Source organism: Bacillus rossius, chromosome 10 (assembly GCF_032445375.1).
Source record: "Bacillus rossius redtenbacheri isolate Brsri chromosome 10, Brsri_v3, whole genome shotgun sequence".
NCBI lineage: Eukaryota > Metazoa > Arthropoda > Insecta > Phasmatodea > Bacillidae > Bacillus > Bacillus rossius.
Genome location: NC_086337.1, coordinates 57,533,629 through 57,550,326, shown reverse-complemented (window position 1 = coordinate 57,550,326; position 16,698 = coordinate 57,533,629). Strand labels below are relative to the sequence as shown.

At 43.8% G+C, this 16,698-nt stretch overlaps 1 protein-coding gene across 1 annotated transcript in view; it reads right to left on the bottom strand.

Moving 5' to 3' along the window:
• The window catches only part of LOC134536258 (dynein beta chain, ciliary), a 124,964-nt gene that overhangs the window by 14,071 nt on the left and 94,195 nt on the right, over positions 1-16,698 (bottom strand). The window contains 10 exon segments of the mRNA XM_063375967.1: positions 3,434-3,659; positions 4,308-4,445; positions 5,284-5,427; positions 6,124-6,256; positions 7,052-7,219; positions 8,799-8,947; positions 9,759-9,929; positions 11,297-11,602; positions 12,683-12,887; positions 15,327-15,520. Of these exon segments, the coding sequence (XP_063232037.1) occupies positions 3,434-3,659; positions 4,308-4,445; positions 5,284-5,427; positions 6,124-6,256; positions 7,052-7,219; positions 8,799-8,947; positions 9,759-9,929; positions 11,297-11,602; positions 12,683-12,887; positions 15,327-15,520 (1,834 nt within the window).

The following is a 16,698-nucleotide window of genomic DNA, read 5'->3' as shown; positions in this document are numbered from 1 at the left end:
AAACTCTGCATACAAGATGACGATGCGCAGTTGGCTGAAAAACTTATGTTGCGGAAATTCAATAAAAAATTAAGAAAAGATGTTTCCAAAGCAAGAAACAAAAACAAGTGACGGTTTTTTTCTTTCAAAAAGTTTTAAATTTAAAGTGTTGTGCTTTTTTAGTGTCTAATGAAGTCTCTGAGTACGTACAGTACTGTATCCTTGTTACGAAGTAAGTACCGAGCACTCATATGTTTACATCATTGAAATGTATTGTATGTTAATTATTCAGTAAAATTCTAAAATTTTAGCATCATTCAATAATTTTTACTGTTAATTGTAACTTTTACTGTACATAAATTTTTAGATTTTTAAGTTGAAATTAATGTTTCCTTTTTTTGTTTCCCATTTTCGGCTCTTTTACTGATTATCCGCGATTTCCACTATCCGCGGTGGCCCTGCCACTTAATTTCGCGGATAATCGGGAGTGTACTGCACTATTAACCAAAGAATAGCCTATAATTTGTTTGATAACATTTTTATTTTTGGCTCGACACCTGGGGTATATAGAGGGGTTGATTTTTTGAGCTCCTTAAATTTTTTTGGTATTCCATATTTTTTATTGTATTTACCCAGAGTGTGTCGGGGACGCAACCCCCCTTCCATGTTGAACGGAAGGCGGGTTACACGCCCGACAGAGGACTCGCAACCACAATACATTTTTGGGTACGTTCTTAAAGTGTAACTAAATAGTAGTTATAAATCTACCTAATGGTATGGAAAATTTCCATGCAATAAAGGAATTTCTCCTTATTTTGTTTACAGAATAGTCAAGTGCATAGGCGTCCTTAGTTACGTAAAAATAATAATGACAAGACGTAACTGTGACTTCAAAACCCTTATAACAGGGGGAGTATTATTACTCTTTACTATTGTAATGATATATATATATATATATATATAAAGGAAGAATTTCCTTAAACCGAAATAAAATAAAATAATACAGAGAATGTAGTGGCTAATATTGTTATGCAGAATAAAATTAAGAAAAGAAATTCTTTCTTGCATACCCCTCGGTGTTTATATCAAGAAGGTAAAAGATTAAATAAATGCCTATTAAGAATAGTATTAGTGTGTGTACTTAAATGCTTATTTTTAATTTAACCCTAAATAATATTCATTTCTATAGGCAAGTTTTTTGAAGCATCTTACGTATTGAAGCCACTTATAAAAACCATAATTATGGTTGTACAATCATCAGCCTTCAAAGACATAAATGCTCTGTCTCATTCACCAAGTTTGTTTGTACATTTATTTCACATTACTTATATGTCAGGGATTTTCAAATAAATTACTTCATATATCTCTGTCTATTTCTATGTTCGTCTCAAATTTTCTAAACATATCTTTAATAAATATCGTCTGATAGTGGTAAAACGTGACTCTTGCGTAACATTTCTCATCTCGAAAATAAGGTTATGTAATAAACTTCTAAAAAATGTTTTGATCTAAGGAATAAATTTACGTGGAAAGCCATCAAATAGTAGTAATGATAGGTTAATTAAATTACTATTGCAGCATGGCGCCGAGCCTTATAACTCCGTGTTTAATTGAACATTGATTAAATTAATATAGATGTTTATTTCGTGTTTAATATTTTTTTGGTTTCATAATTTTTAGTTGCAGTTTTCTCAAAGTCAAATATATTGTTGGTAACATTATGTGTGAAACTACTTCATTTGTTGAAAAAAAAATTACTTCTAATCACATCAGTCAAACAGATGCTGGGAGGAGCGACTCACCCACGTTGAACGGGTAGACCTTGTTCCAGCCCTGGAAGAGCGACTCACCCACGTTGAAGGAGTAAGTAGACCTTGTTCCGGCCCTGGAAGAGCGACTCACCCACGTTGAACGGGTAGACCTTGTTCCAGCCCTGGAAGAGCGACTCACCCACGTTGAAGGAGTAAGTAGACCTTGTTCCGGCCCTGGAAGAGCGACTCACCCACGTTGAACGGGTAGACCTTGTTCCAGCCCTGGAAGAGCGACTCACCCACGTTGAAGGAGTAAGTAGACCTTGTTCCGGCCCTGGAAGAGCGACTCACCCACGTTGAACGGGTAGACCTTGTTCTAGCCCTGGAAGAGCGACTCACCCACGTTGAAGGAGTAAGTAGACCTTGTTCCGGCCCTGGAAGAGCGACTCACCCACGTTGAAGGAGTAAGTAGACCTTGTTCCGGCCCTGGAAGAGCGACTCACCCACGTTGAACGGGTAGACCTTGTTCTAGCCCTGGAAGAGCGACTCACCCACGTTGAAGGAGTAAGTAGACCTTGTTCCGGCCCTGGAAGAGCGACTCACCCACGTTCAAGGAGTAAGTAGACCTTGTTCCGGCCCTGGAAGAGCGACTCACCCACGTTGAACGGGTAGACCTTGTTCTAGCCCTGGAAGAGCGACTCACCCACGTTGAAGGAGTAAGTAGACCTTGTTCCGGCCCTGGAAGAGCGACTCACCCACGTTGAACGGGTAGACCTTGTTCCAGCCCTGGAAGAGCGACTCACCCACGTTGAAGGAGTAAGTAGACCTTGTTCCGGCCCTGGAAGAGCGACTCACCCACGTTGAACGGGTAGACCTTGTTCTAGCCCTGGAAGAGCGACTCACCCACGTTGAAGGAGTAAGTAGACCTTGTTCCGGCCCTGGAAGAGCGACTCACCCACGTTGAACGGGTAGACCTTGTTCCAGCCCTGGAAGAGCGACTCACCCACGTTGAAGGAGTAAGTAGACCTTGTTCCGGCCCTGGAAGAGCGACTCACCCACGTTGAACGGGTAGACCTTGTTCCAGCCCTGGAAGAGCGACTCACCCACGTTGAAGGAGTAAGTATACCTTGTTCCGGCCCTGGAAGAGCGACTCACCCACGTTGAACGGGTAGACCTTGTTCTAGCCCTGGAAGAGCGACTCACCCACGTTGAAGGAGTAAGTAGACCTTGTTCCGGCCCTGGAAGAGCGACTCACCCACGTTGAAGGAGTAAGTAGACCTTGTTCCGGCCCTGGAAGAGCGACTCACCCACGTTGAACGGGTAGACCTTGTTCTAGCCCTGGAAGAGCGACTCACCCACGTTGAAGGAGTAAGTAGACCTTGTTCCGGCCCTGGAAGAGCGACTCACCCACGTTCAAGGAGTAAGTAGACCTTGTTCCGGCCCTGGAAGAGCGACTCACCCACGTTGAACGGGTAGACCTTGTTCTAGCCCTGGAAGAGCGACTCACCCACGTTGAAGGAGTAAGTAGACCTTGTTCCGGCCCTGGAAGAGCGACTCACCCACGTTGAAGGGGTAGACCTTGTTCCAGCCCTGGAAGAGCGACTCACCCACGTTGAAGGGGTAGACCTTGTTCTAGCCCTGGAAGAGCGACTCACCCACGTTGAAGGGGTAGACCTTGTTCCAGCCCTGGAAGAGCGACTCACCCACGTTGAAGGGGTAGACCTTGTTCCAGCCCTGCGGCCCGAACTTGCGGCGCTCCGCCACGACGGCGTGGAAGTAGCACAGCGAGAACAGGATGGCCTTGAACTCTCCTTCCTTGCTGCACATCTCGAGCGTCTCCTGGTTGAAGTTGTCGAGCGCCTTGTGCAGGTTGGCCATCATGCCCGTCGGCGGCTCGTTCGTGATCTTGATCGACGACTCCAAGATGCCCTGCGGCAGAGACCAGCGTCTTACACCCCTGCAGGCACCAGGTCTCCTTCGAGAGCTCAAACTGTCGCCGCCTCAAGCCTGGCTGTGGTATCTTGGTCTTCTCAGGGATCGAAAGCACCTAATTCCTGGCCAAAATTTAACCATGCAGATGGCGAAAAAAATTCCTTCAAAGTGTATATTTTTCCTTGGTCATTTCCTCAGAACTTATTCATCTCTCCAATGGAGTTAGTTCACCTTAATATTCTATTGTGAATAAGGTATTGAACAGCTTTTTTATAACTGTCTTAATGTTGTTTTGTTTCACAAAACAATTTTGCTAGTTCTTTTGGTACTATTTAGGACATATTATATAATTTTTTTTGACATTTCATTTCCTTATCTAGTTTGTTAAACTATATTGTTATGTCATTTTCCATATGTGCGACATGTATACTGGTATTTTACGAACATAATATATTCATTACCGCGAACAACATTGAAATATTGTACTATTAAGGTTAATTTTTCTGCCAATTAAATCTTATGCCGTACAAATAAGTGCGATAAAAAAAGTGAAGTTTTTTGAAGAAAAAAATAGCATATATGAAAGACAGACGGAAGACTCTGCAGGTGGTTTGTAACCTCGCCGGGCAGTGACAGCCCGCTTACCTGCGGGATGATGTGTGCGGCGGCCGTGGCGGCGGGCTCGGCACTCATGAACACCCTGTAGTCGGGGTGCGACCCGGAGCTGTAGTGCTCCAGCTTCTTCTCCAGCGACGGCAGCCACTTCTTCACCAGGTGGATGTTCTGCAAGCACAGGTTGGTCCTGGCACTCCTTCGTCAACCTCACCTTGTGGTACAGCGTTGCTAACACTCCTCCGTCAACCTCTCCTTGTGGTACAGGGTTGCTAACACTCCTCCGTCAACCTCTCCTTGTGGTACAGGGTTGCTAACACTCCTTCGTCAACCTCACCTTGTGGTACAGGGTTGCTAACACTCCTTCCTCTACCTCTCCTTGTGGTACAGGGTTGCTAACACTCCTCCGTCAACCTCTCCTTGTGGTACAGGGTTGCTAACACTCCTCCGTCAACCTCTCCTTGTGGTACAGGGTTGCTAACACTCCTCCGTCAACCTCTCCTTGTGGTACAGGGTTGCTAACACTCCTCCGTCAACCTCTCCTTGTGGTACAGGGTTGCTAACACTCCTCCGTCAACCTCTCCTTGTGGTACAGGGTTGCTAACACTCCTCCGTCAACCTCTCCTTGTGGTACAGGGTTGCTAACACTCCTCCGTCAACCTCTCCTTGTGGTACAGGGTTGCTAACACTCCTTCGTCAACCTCACCTTGTGGTACAGGGTTGCTAACACTCCTTCGTCGACCTCACCTTGTGGTACAGGGTTGCTAACACTCCTTCCTCTACCTCTCCTTGTGGTACAGGGTTGCTAACACTCCTTCGTCGACCTCGCCTTGTGGTACAGGGTTGCTAACACTCCTTCATCAACCTCACCTTGTGGTACAGGGTTGCTAACACACCTTGAAGTACCTCTGTAAGTAGAGGACACAGCGAAGGGAGAGATGCCTCTGGTGCTGAGACCACCAGAGGCGGGGCAAGAAGGGAGGAGAGGACACTTCGAGAGGGAACTGACCTGCAGAATGACCCAGTGACCGTTCTGCGCGGCGCAGTCCATGGCCTCCTCAGCCACCGCCTCCTGGCCCTGCCCCAGCGACACGTTGTGGAAGTTCTGGTCGTCGCTGGTGAAGCCCATCTTGCGGCCGAGGTCCTCCACGTCCTGCAACGCAACCGGCTAGACCTCCAGCATTCCTACTCCAGGGGATCTGAATCGTGCCATCGCAAATTACTAAAATATTCGCTCCTGCTATCACATGAGTTTTCAATTGTTGCATTTAATTGCTTAACATAACCGAAGAACTTAATTTTGAGAATCCTTTCGAAATAAATGTCAAATTTAAAATAACAAAATAACTTTTTTAATGTAAAAAATATATATGTACAAGATCATTTTGTTCCAAGCTTCATTAGCTTGTAAGCGCTATTTCTTATTGGTTATATGTATAAACAAAAATAAAATTTAAATTTCAGTTGAAACCCACCTTCCATCAGAATAGCTAAAATAAAAATACAAATGTGGCCTGATGGACACACAGTTTAAGGTCTAAAAAATGTTTACTAATATGAATCAGAGATCAGATAAATTCACTATATTTTGTGACAACAGGCTAGAGACCACAATTCTTTATTATTTTAAATAACTAAGTTGAAGCCAAGGTTCATTTCCTATGGTATCAACGCATATGTAGTTTAAATTAATTTTACCAGCAAGCTTGTTTCTGAATAACGCCTTGCTGCCTCTCAAGGACTCGGCAGCAACAGGTGGGTCACCTGCTGTAATGTTTCAAAGCAATGGAACTCTAAACTTTCCCCCACAGCGTGAACTACAACGAGCGAGCGAAGGACGTGGCGTGACCTTGAGCGGGTTCACGCCTGGCGACAGGATGAAGAAGATCGGCGTGGAAGGGCTGGTCTCCTCGAAGGACTTGGCGAACTCCACCGTGCGGCCTTCCACGTACTTGGAGCCCAGCTTCTCCTCGATGAACGTTCTGTGCACAGCAAGCACGCACTTGCCATATGCGAGGAACCTGCTTCAAATGTTGGCCACGAAACTATATACTTTTTATTTTATTTTACTGAGATGGTTACAATGCCCCAAGAAGTGACATGCGTACCAACCCAAACCAAGTTAGCTTTTTTTGGCATTACCTAGTTTCCAAAATTTAGTTCTAATTACCTAATCGTAAATAGTTTGGCAGCACTTTGAGGGAAATATATATAATTTTGATATTTTATTTTACCGTTTGAAAATTATGGCTTTGAAAACAAGCTCATTGGGGATGTAACCCAAACCACTATTTTCATGCCCATTTTGGTATGGTTCTCTGCAAAAGTAGGTATTTTCATGTTAGAAAATTTGAATCATAAAACTCATAAAAAGAAATCTACAACTAGGAGTAAAATCCTTTCACTTACACATGGCATTACTTGGAGTTTTGTTCAAAGAAGGCCACCTCAGTAGGACTGACGCAAATTCCCAGGAAAGAATTTCTAAACTTTAAATGAAGCCCACCAGGAAACAGTCCATGTGACTACGCAGTAATACGCGGAGAGCTTAATTGTAGTCTTTATCGTTTCAAACATGGACTGATGATGAGAAAGATGGAGGTCAATAGCATCGCCAGGATAAAATATTTGGCGGAAACATAGAACGACGACTGGATTATGAAATGTTTTAGTAGACTCTACTCTGGTATGTTAAAATTGTTCTTGAATAGTACATGTAAACGTGTTCTGTTAAAAAAATTACAACTTCACGTCAAATGACTTTACAGGCGACTTACGCTACGGCGTACGTCATGCGGTCGGGCCGCAAGGCACGCATCATGCAGAGCCGCTGCAGCGCCGTCTTGTTCTTCCACTCCTGGGGGAACTTCTCCTTCTCGGGGCAGTCGCTCTCCACGAACTTCTTCCAGCGCTTCGACGAGCTCTCGATGTCTCGGTCCAGGTTCCTGCCGACACCGCGCCGCTCGCGACAACCTCTTCCTCGCGAGCAAGCCCATCAGCAGTGCAGCGGGGCACACGGCTGTCGCCCCAAAGTGTTCAAAAATCTGAAGAAGCTTGGCTTCTGGGTTGTAGCCCAGCCGACCAGGAGAAATGAAGGCTCTGATTGGCCCACAGATGCAGCCAATCAGGAAGCACCTTCTTCCCCTCAGGCAAGAGTATACAAAGGCAGGACAACTGGTAAGAACCTCAGTAGGTAACTAACAGCTCCCTGATGATGGCGACTGCAATGTCGACCGGAAACGTCGGTGAATTATTCGCCAAGGACACGGCTACAACCCAGAAGCCAAGCTGCTTCAGACAATGGCAGTGAAAGCCTGCGAACATTGTTGTAACAATCTTGTGTCCTTACATCAGACCAACCTTTTTTTAACACATGAGATACGGTGACTTTAAAATGAAGCGTTAGGATCGCTGCTTCGTTCAAGCACCGCGCGTCTGCGCGGGCGGCGGCTCGTCGTCCCCTCCTTCCTTCCCCCTCCTAGTGTATGCCTGCTTGCTCCTCCCCTCTCCCCCTCTGTTCGGCGCGGCACATATGTTATAAAAGTAGACGTTTTCTATTTATTCGGTCTTGTTCTCCTTGTTCACTTGTTCTTCTTGTTGTCTGATCTCGTTTAGTCTCTTTTGAGAGCTCGAGTAATTGTTAGCCAGCATGTAGTCAGTCAGTTAGACTTTAACTTTGTACGACGTGCGCGACCTCGGGGGAAAGAAAATGTAATTTGGAGTAAGGCGGTGGCCCTTGCCATAATGTAAACGTTTATTAAATTTTGTGTGTTTTGTCTAAATTCCTTTTCGATCGCCACCTGGAAAATTTCTTTTGGATTTCATGTAACTTGATTTAATTTAACTTCATTGGTTTGTAACTGTTCTCCCCTGAGTCGTCGACGTACGTAAAACGTATCGTAAATTTTCATTGTAAGATAATGTAACTTCCTTTGGTAACGCACATAATGTGCATAAGGAAGTGGGTTTTCCCTGCATTTTGGCAATCTTGTAATTTGGCAGTTCAATGCGTCTACAGCGCATGTTTTGTACCACGTTGCGCCGGCGTAAAATCTAACCTTTTGTAGCCTTAATAATGGCTCGTTCACTTTTGCTGTGTGTGTTAAACTCTTGTTACGTAATGATCACCTTGTTATTTATTTTTGTTAAGTTTTATTAAACTTTATTTTTGTTTTAAAAAATTGTTGTCGTGTTACAAATACCCGTTCGCAATCCTTGCCATGCTATGGCGTTCCACCCCGTCCTTATGCCTGTAGGCATTACAAAAATCTAGACCAAGCCAAAGTTTAAAATATATAGTTTTTTCAACACTAAACAAACCACATAAAGGAACACTGATCCCATATTGAAGACCAAGTGGGAATTACAGTCAACAAGTAACCAAACTTAAGATTCTGGAGATTCGTGACATTTTGCATTACAATTCAGTTGCATTTCCCTTTTCCCCCAATAGTGTAGAGACGAGAAGAATGTTCATCGAGCCCTGTGTTTGCGGCACTGCTGCACCGCGTCGCAAGGCCGTACCTGAACTCGTCCCTGCTGGAGAGGCTGCGGATGCCGCCCCAGCTGTTGTTGGACAGGAAGTCCACGGGGCTGGTGACGTGCGGCGTGGTGGGGAACCGCAGCAGGAAGTCCAGGTCCGCCGGCTGGATCTCCTCGTTCCTCAGCAGGATCTGGCGACCACGGGGCACCAGGAGGCTCGCTCCTTTACTGACCGCGACACTCGTGGACCGATGCGTCCACGAGGTGCATAAACCTATACCGATTCCTCTGAACGATCTGGCAATTACACTCGGCAAGAAAGCCAAATTATCGTTAAATACCGGTGAAACCGAAACCAAGGATGAGGCAAATTCCAAATATTAGAGGTAAAGGTCAATGAACAAAGTACTTAAGGCATACATTCCTCGTGATTCCTCAACAAGGTTTTTACGATGCAATGTTAAAAATGTGTATTTATATTAATTCATATTTGGCTGTGAATTAAATATAAGGTATGGTAGCTAGCACCAAGCACAACCAAAATGTATCTGATATGTACGTAATAGTTAGAGACCGGAAAAATCCGCGGATTCGTTTCGCGTTATGCTACGATCCAAACACCTGTACCTTTATATTACTTCTGTGATTGGCTCACAGTGCATGTTAAAAGGACTTTGAGCCAGTGAAAAAACCTTCAACCAAAGAAGTATCGAATCGGAAGCATTCTCGTTGACAGGTCTCAGAAGTAATCAGCCTATGAGCATTTGGCATTTGCCCGAATATGTAGGAAAATGTGGAGTCCATCCTAGAGCTCATTGAACTCGCGAATATTTCCAGTCCCTGGTAATAGTTTCAATGTGGCACGCGAATAAAGTGGCTAAGAAGTGAATGTTTCTAAAGTGATTAAAATTGCCCTCTCTTACGTAAAAGGAGGGATTCGAACCCTCTATTGTGCCGACGTCTATGGGATCGAGGCCGGCGGAAGGCGAACTGCGTCGGTACCTGGAAGGTCATCTGGGAGCAGAATATGAGCTTGTCGCACTCGAAGAGGCCGCGGGAGGTGTACACGAACACGGAGTAGGTGATGCAGTCTATGAGGTTCACCACCCGGGCGCTCACCTCCGGGGCGGGCAGTGCTTTGTCGATGGCCTTCTGGAAGACCACGCTGAAGGCCTGCAAATAAGGCATGACGGCACACTCGCAACTTGTCTTCGAAGTTTACCTTTACATGAGGACGGCCAACAGAATTCTACGTTCACTGAATTCACATTTTAAAAAAAATAGCCAGTCATAGAGACTGTCAACAGAAGTGAAAACTTAAAAACTTTGTTTTTTAAATGTGTAATATGACATCATTTCTACGTCAAATGTACATAAGAAAAAGATTTTGGTATTATATCAGTATGATGTCAGCATGGTATCATTTATACTTACATCATTTTTTAGTCACAGCAGATGTCAGTGGTATGTAAAAATTACGTATAAATTCATCAACTAGCTATGACTTACCAGTGATGTCAGACCTAGGTCATGTGTTCACGTGGTCAAATTAACTTCACTTACTGCTACTACACCATGTCGGTGACGTGAACTCACAATATTTTACACCATCCAAAAAAAAGAGTCTAACACGCACGAGATACAGTCGAGTATATACAATGCGTTAGTGCATATATGCGTGTACATGTGCACAGGCCGCTGCGATTCGCCCGTCGGACGCAACACGTCACTAGCATGTCGGTGACGCGAACCGATAAGATTTTCCCCCTACCAAAAATCGCTCAATGCGGCTAAAGAAGTTTTCACTTCAAAAATTAAAGCAACATCAGTTATGCTAAATTATTATATTTATTTCATGCACTACATTCATGTTCAGAGCGATTGAAATTCGTGCAACGAACCCCTGGCGGCTGTAGCCCAAAATACAGCCAACGCAGAAAAAAATGCTTGTCCTATTTGACTGACCTTTCATGCACTACATGTCTGTTCAGAGCGATTGAAATTCGTGAAACGAACCTCCGGTGGCTGAAGCCCAAAACACAGCCTACCCAGAAAGAAATGCTTGTCCTATTTGGCTGACCTTCCATGCACTACATTCCTGTTCAGAGCGATTGAAATTCGTGAAACGAACCCCCGGTGGCTGTAGCCCAAAAAACAGCCTACCCATAAAGAAATGCTTGTCCTATTTGACTGACCTTTTATGCTCAAACATTCCTGTTCAGAGAGAAGGAAATTCGTGGAACGAACACCCGGTGGCTGAAGCCCAAAACACAGCCTACCCAGAAAGAAATGCTTGTCCTATTTGACTGACCTTTCATGCACTACATTCCTGTTCAGAGCGATTGAAATTCGTGAAACGAACCCCCGGTGGCAAAAAGCCCAAAACACAGCCTACCCAGATAGAAATGCTGGTCCTATTTGACTGACCTTTCATGCACTACATTCCTGTTCAGAGAGAAGGAAATTCGTGGAACGAACACCCTGGTGGCTGCAGCCCAAAACAAAGCCTGCCCAGAAAATGCTTGTCCTGTCGTGCTAACCTTGAGCGAGAACTGGTAGATGGGGTTGATGGTGTTGAGATCGTTGAGGATGAAGTAGAGCAGCGACGCGCGCGCGGCGGCGGGCCGGTAGAACTCGCGCGCCTGGTCGATCTTGGCCGAGGTGATGCGACCCTCGCTGACCTTCTGTTGGATCTCGGCGGCGGTCCTCTTGGTGGTCTCCAGGTTCTCGACGAGCGCCGTGTCGCCCAGGATGTTGCCCCCCGCGGAGGACAGCCGCGACAGCAGGTCGTCCTCCAGCGACTTGAGCATGATCTTGAAGTCGTTCTGCTGCTTGGTCAGCTCCGCCTGCGAGCATCACATCCCGTTGTCGCGTGGATCCCTCAACCAGCACCGTGGCAGAGGCAGTTGTTCTCATTCAGTTATCTGGATGTAGAATTAAAACCTTTGTAACAATATTTCCTGTAAAAACAACTACTTTGGTGAATTGACGTAAGCTTTTGGACATACGCCAATTACTAAGCACATGTATGTCTGTAGAAGAAAACTACAAAAAACACAAAAGCCAAAAAACACAAAAGACAAAAAACACAAATTGAGCAAAAATTATTGTTGTTGCTGTTGTTTTTGTAGTTTTCTTCTACAGACATACATACATGTGCTTAGCAATGGCGTATGTCCAAAAGCTTACATCAAGTCATGCACTCCCATTACACAAATAATAATCTCATTAACAGTATGAGATGAGCCTGAAATGACATTTAACATGAAAAATAAAAAATAGTGGGGTATACAACATGAGAAGGCATTTTTTATTTGGTTTTTTGCTACGAGAATTATGTGAAAAATAATAATGATATCAGGGTATAAGAAAAAAAAAAGAAGTGTTTAGTTAAATTAAGATGATGGTTTCAGTGGGCAATAAATCACATGTTTTTGAAAACTTTTGGTGTTATGACCTACTATGCAGTTTAACCACCACTATCTCACCTATTTCAATATTGTGCGTGGTCATATTTGCATAAAGTCCATTTGCTTCCGCCTGTTACATTAAGTTTGGAGGTAAAGTAACACTAATCATGGCATACACAGAAAAAAAAATTTGTGTGCTTCTACAAAAAAATTTACTAAAACCCATTTGCCAAGAAATTTTTTGTAATACTACAAGAAAGATTTGGTAAGTATGCAAGTGTGCAAGTGTGCTAGTACACAAGTATAAAAGTGTGTAGGTATTCAAGTGTACAAGTATGCTACCTCTCCCTGCCATCTCCTCCACTACTGATTCCCCCCACCTATTCCTCTCACGTGATTGGAATTTTCGTAACGCTTGACAATTGTAGTCCCCTAAGCAAAGAGGCTTCACTTGAAACAATCCTGGTGCGGGTGGAGTTTTGGGAGATGGCGGTCGGCGGTCGGCGGGTGTAGTACCTTGAGCTCCTCCAGGTCGGGCCGCTCCGCCTTCACCACCTCGGCCAGCAGCTGGTCCTCCAGCCCGTCGCGCGTCACCGTGAAGTTGATGAGCGTGGTCTGCGCCTGCATCTCCGGCTTGTAGTGCGGGTTGGCGAGCTTGGTCTGCAGGATCAGCTGGAACCTCGCGTTGTACTCCACCTCCTTGTCGCCGATCTTGATGGCCCTTCGCCCAGACACGCGTCTCACAGTGTCCGCAGGCTCTCGCGGCCGTCGTCTCAAGTAGCTTGGCTGCCGTGTCATCGGCGAACAACTACATCTCGTTAGCAACACGCACGCTACGGGTAACGCTGGAAGAAGTAATTATCTTTGAAAGATTTGTGCAATGGGGGTGCATGACTTGATGTAAGCTTTTGGACATACGCCATTGCTAAGCGCATGTATGTCTGTAGAAGAAAACTACAAAAAACACAAATTTAGCAAAAAATTGCTGTTGTCAGGATATAAACACCACCATATCCTAACAACAGCAATTTTTTTGCTTAATTTGTGTTTTTTTTGTCATTTGTGTTTTTTTGTAGTTTTCTTCTACAGACATGCATGTGCTTAGTAATGGCGTATGTCCAAAAGCTTACATCATGTCAGGCTAGAAGAAGTAAACCGGGTTAACTATGACATCGTCCCGGGCTGTGCGCCCTTCTGAGCCCGATGTGCCACCACCTCCCCCCTTTACAAGCTGCGAGCCCCCTCCTTCCACCACCACCCTCTACGACCGCCCGCCGATGTGACATCAGTGCTCCGCTCCCGAGAGTTGCCGAGCGACTCGGGAAGCCCAAGATGTCCATCAAGCTCTGTCCCTGCCCGATTACACCCGAACAATTCACCTTTGGCCAACCTCGGGTTTATTTATATATATACATTTATATTTCTCTTGTTTGTTTTAATGAAGCTACACTAACCTAACTAACCATTCATAGTGTTTTAAAGTGTTTTAATGTAGCTAACCTAACCGACCACTTTTAATATTTGAATTAATTTTTCCTGCGAAAAAAATTAAACAAATCCCGAAGTTGGCCGAAGGTGAATTGTTCGGGTGTTTTCGGGAATGGCAGAACTTGAGATGTGCATCTTAAGTCTCCCGAGGACGAACGGGGAGTGAGTCGCGAGCGCTGCTGGAGGAAGGAGCTTCAAGCACCTGTCGTCGTATTTCGGAGCTTTTGAGTGATAAAGGGCAAAACGGGCCTCGCCACACACAGGTTACGTCACGGCCCTGGGAACAGAGTAGCTGGGTCTACATGCCCATTATACATGTGGTGGCGCCCTAAACTTCGACGAACTCTTCAACATCCATTGCGGTAGCAAATAAGCATTAATCCAAGGATGTAGGGTAAAGTCCGAATAATTACTAAAAATAGACTTGGAACTGGCTATTTATAACCCGTGTACAACTTGGTATACCCAATGGAGATTGGGTAATGTTGGGTTTTGCATCATTAGGAGCACGTTGGGTTAGCTTAGTAAGTTAAAGTGTCAATGAAACTATAGTTATCAATATTTGGTTTTTCTAACATTCCACAGTCAGTGCTGGATAGACTTAGGGTTACAGGGGTAAACCGAGAATTCAAAATTTATTTGTTACTATTCGAACTTTACCCAACTAACTTGGACAATGCTAGGATAACCTGGGTAAACCTAGGTTTACTTTTTCTTCTCCTAGCATTACCCGTCACATGTACATATTACGTGCCACGTGTATTCGAACCTGAGCATCACAAGGAAATGAAGTCCTGTGGTTGAATTCAGGGACTACAAGTGGTTGGCGAAAGCTAAACTTTCTATGTTGAGATAATAATACAGTAAGAATTTAAGTAAGAATGCTCAAAGTACTTTAAATGATTTATGCAATGTAGAGATTTTGATTTAATACAGTTTCTAGGACGTACGCAATTGCAGTTTTTAACTATTTGCTGCGTTGATCAGGTTTTGTAGTCTGCCTGCATTTGCTGTTATTGTTGAAACTGTCTCATCTTTGTTATCGCACTGTGTTCGTCTGTGCTGTTATTATGTTTTTATGACTAAGTTTTTTGTTCATGAAATTCTTGTGCTGTCTAATATTTAAATTTGAATGTGTTCGTCTGTGCTGTCGACGTTGTGATGTAACTGATTTAGGATTGTTCTATGTGGTTTCATGTTTTCATTTTTATCTCTTATTTTTGCATTTATGAATTTTTTCCCCATGACAAACAGTGAAGAACTGCAATGAGGTAGTCTGAGAAATTGTATTAAATGATTATAAAGTGAAATTGAGCTTAATTAATCCTTCATCACTTTATTACTTTAGTCATCATATAACCTTTGCTCATCACTCTCAGCCAAAGATCACAATACCCGCCCCCCAGCTCAAAAGCTCAATGCTGTTCCAATCCATGATTGATAATACTATTAAATTACAGCTATGCCAAACTGACCTATCCCAGCAGAGTGGCGCACTTTGTAACATTTGCTCATCACTTTCAGCTAAAGGTCACAATCAGTGTAGGTTTTGTAATACCAATTATTTTGTGCTTGAGATTTTCAGAAGACGTTTCGTCAGAGAACTTGGTTTGTGTGTTCGATCAGAGCATAACCAACGATGGTGCGAGGATCTGCGAATGAAAGCACTCACTTGCCCTTCTTGATGAGGTTCCTGCCCAGCAGGGGATCCAGCACGGGGTCCAGGTTCTCCTCTATGCTCTCCAGCAGCACGGTCGCGCCGCTCGTCAGCGCCTTCTCGATGGTGTCCAGGTACCCCCGCTGCCCCAGCCGGATCACCTTCAGCTCCTCGCCGTACTTCTGCTTGATCCACTTCACTCCTTGCAGCTGGCCACACGAGCCCCCGCGACCCGTCAGTCGACCGCCATGACCACCACGCAACAACCACACCGTGGCTCGCGTACGACCTCGAGAGGTGTTTGTCGGCAACGTCATCCCGCGGTTACGTGCCCAAGTACCCGCAGCAGACTCAAGATACCGTGACCGGCCCCACCACAAGTCAACCACAAATGCTGGCCACACGCGTGCATCGACGTCAAAGCATTCCGCTGTCGAAGAACGCACTATTTTTAATCGTGTACGGTTCGTTTCGGGCAGAATCTTAAGCAATGTCAAGACGTGGCTTCCAACTAACTGCTCAACTGGCAACTGAAAATCCATTCTCACCAGTGTCCATTTTTTAGATAATGGAATGCCTGAGTTGTTGAACATGTTGGTCACTTTCAAAACACCTCTTTAAAAAAAAGTATGAGATAATTGTACGATAATAGAAACTGATATACTTGATTTTACGTCCTTCACGTGATATTTTTAATAGGATTTTAGATTATTTTTTTTTGTATTGCCTGAAAATATATCGAATTGTCCCTATATTATTCAAAATTTCTGCTTAATACTCTGGAATATTCTACTGCACTATTTTAAGTTCGCAAAATATGCATTTGTATCTTAAATGCGCCATAGATTGTGTATATATTTGGAGCAACGAAAAGTTGGCTTTATATTCAAGTTAGTTAATTCTTGGCCTATAGAATAGTGCTGTTAAAAAACTTGATTAATGTCAATGGCTTGAGTGAACAAACTTGATATCAAACATGTGTAGAAATTGCTAAGGTAAACAACCTTTTAGTCGTCAAATTGCCTCAAATGCTACCATAATAATTCAAGCATTATTGCAAAAAGAATTCTATGCAATAATTCTCTTCTCCACCCGTGATGCTGAGAAACACAAAAAATTTTCTATAAAATGAGGACTGTGTTATTGTTATATTCGCAATGCAATATTTAGTAAAAATGGGCATGTGTACTTATGTACGCAAGTTAGAAGTTATACTTTCATGGTGTAGTAATAAATTACCCTAACTTTAATTTTGCATGCAAATAATTTATGGAAATAAAATAATAAAAGGACTAGAGTGATATAAATATCATAGTTAAAGTATAAAATCAATGAAAATAAAAAGATTTTATGTATCCAGTTTTAATATTATAATAAACATATTAAT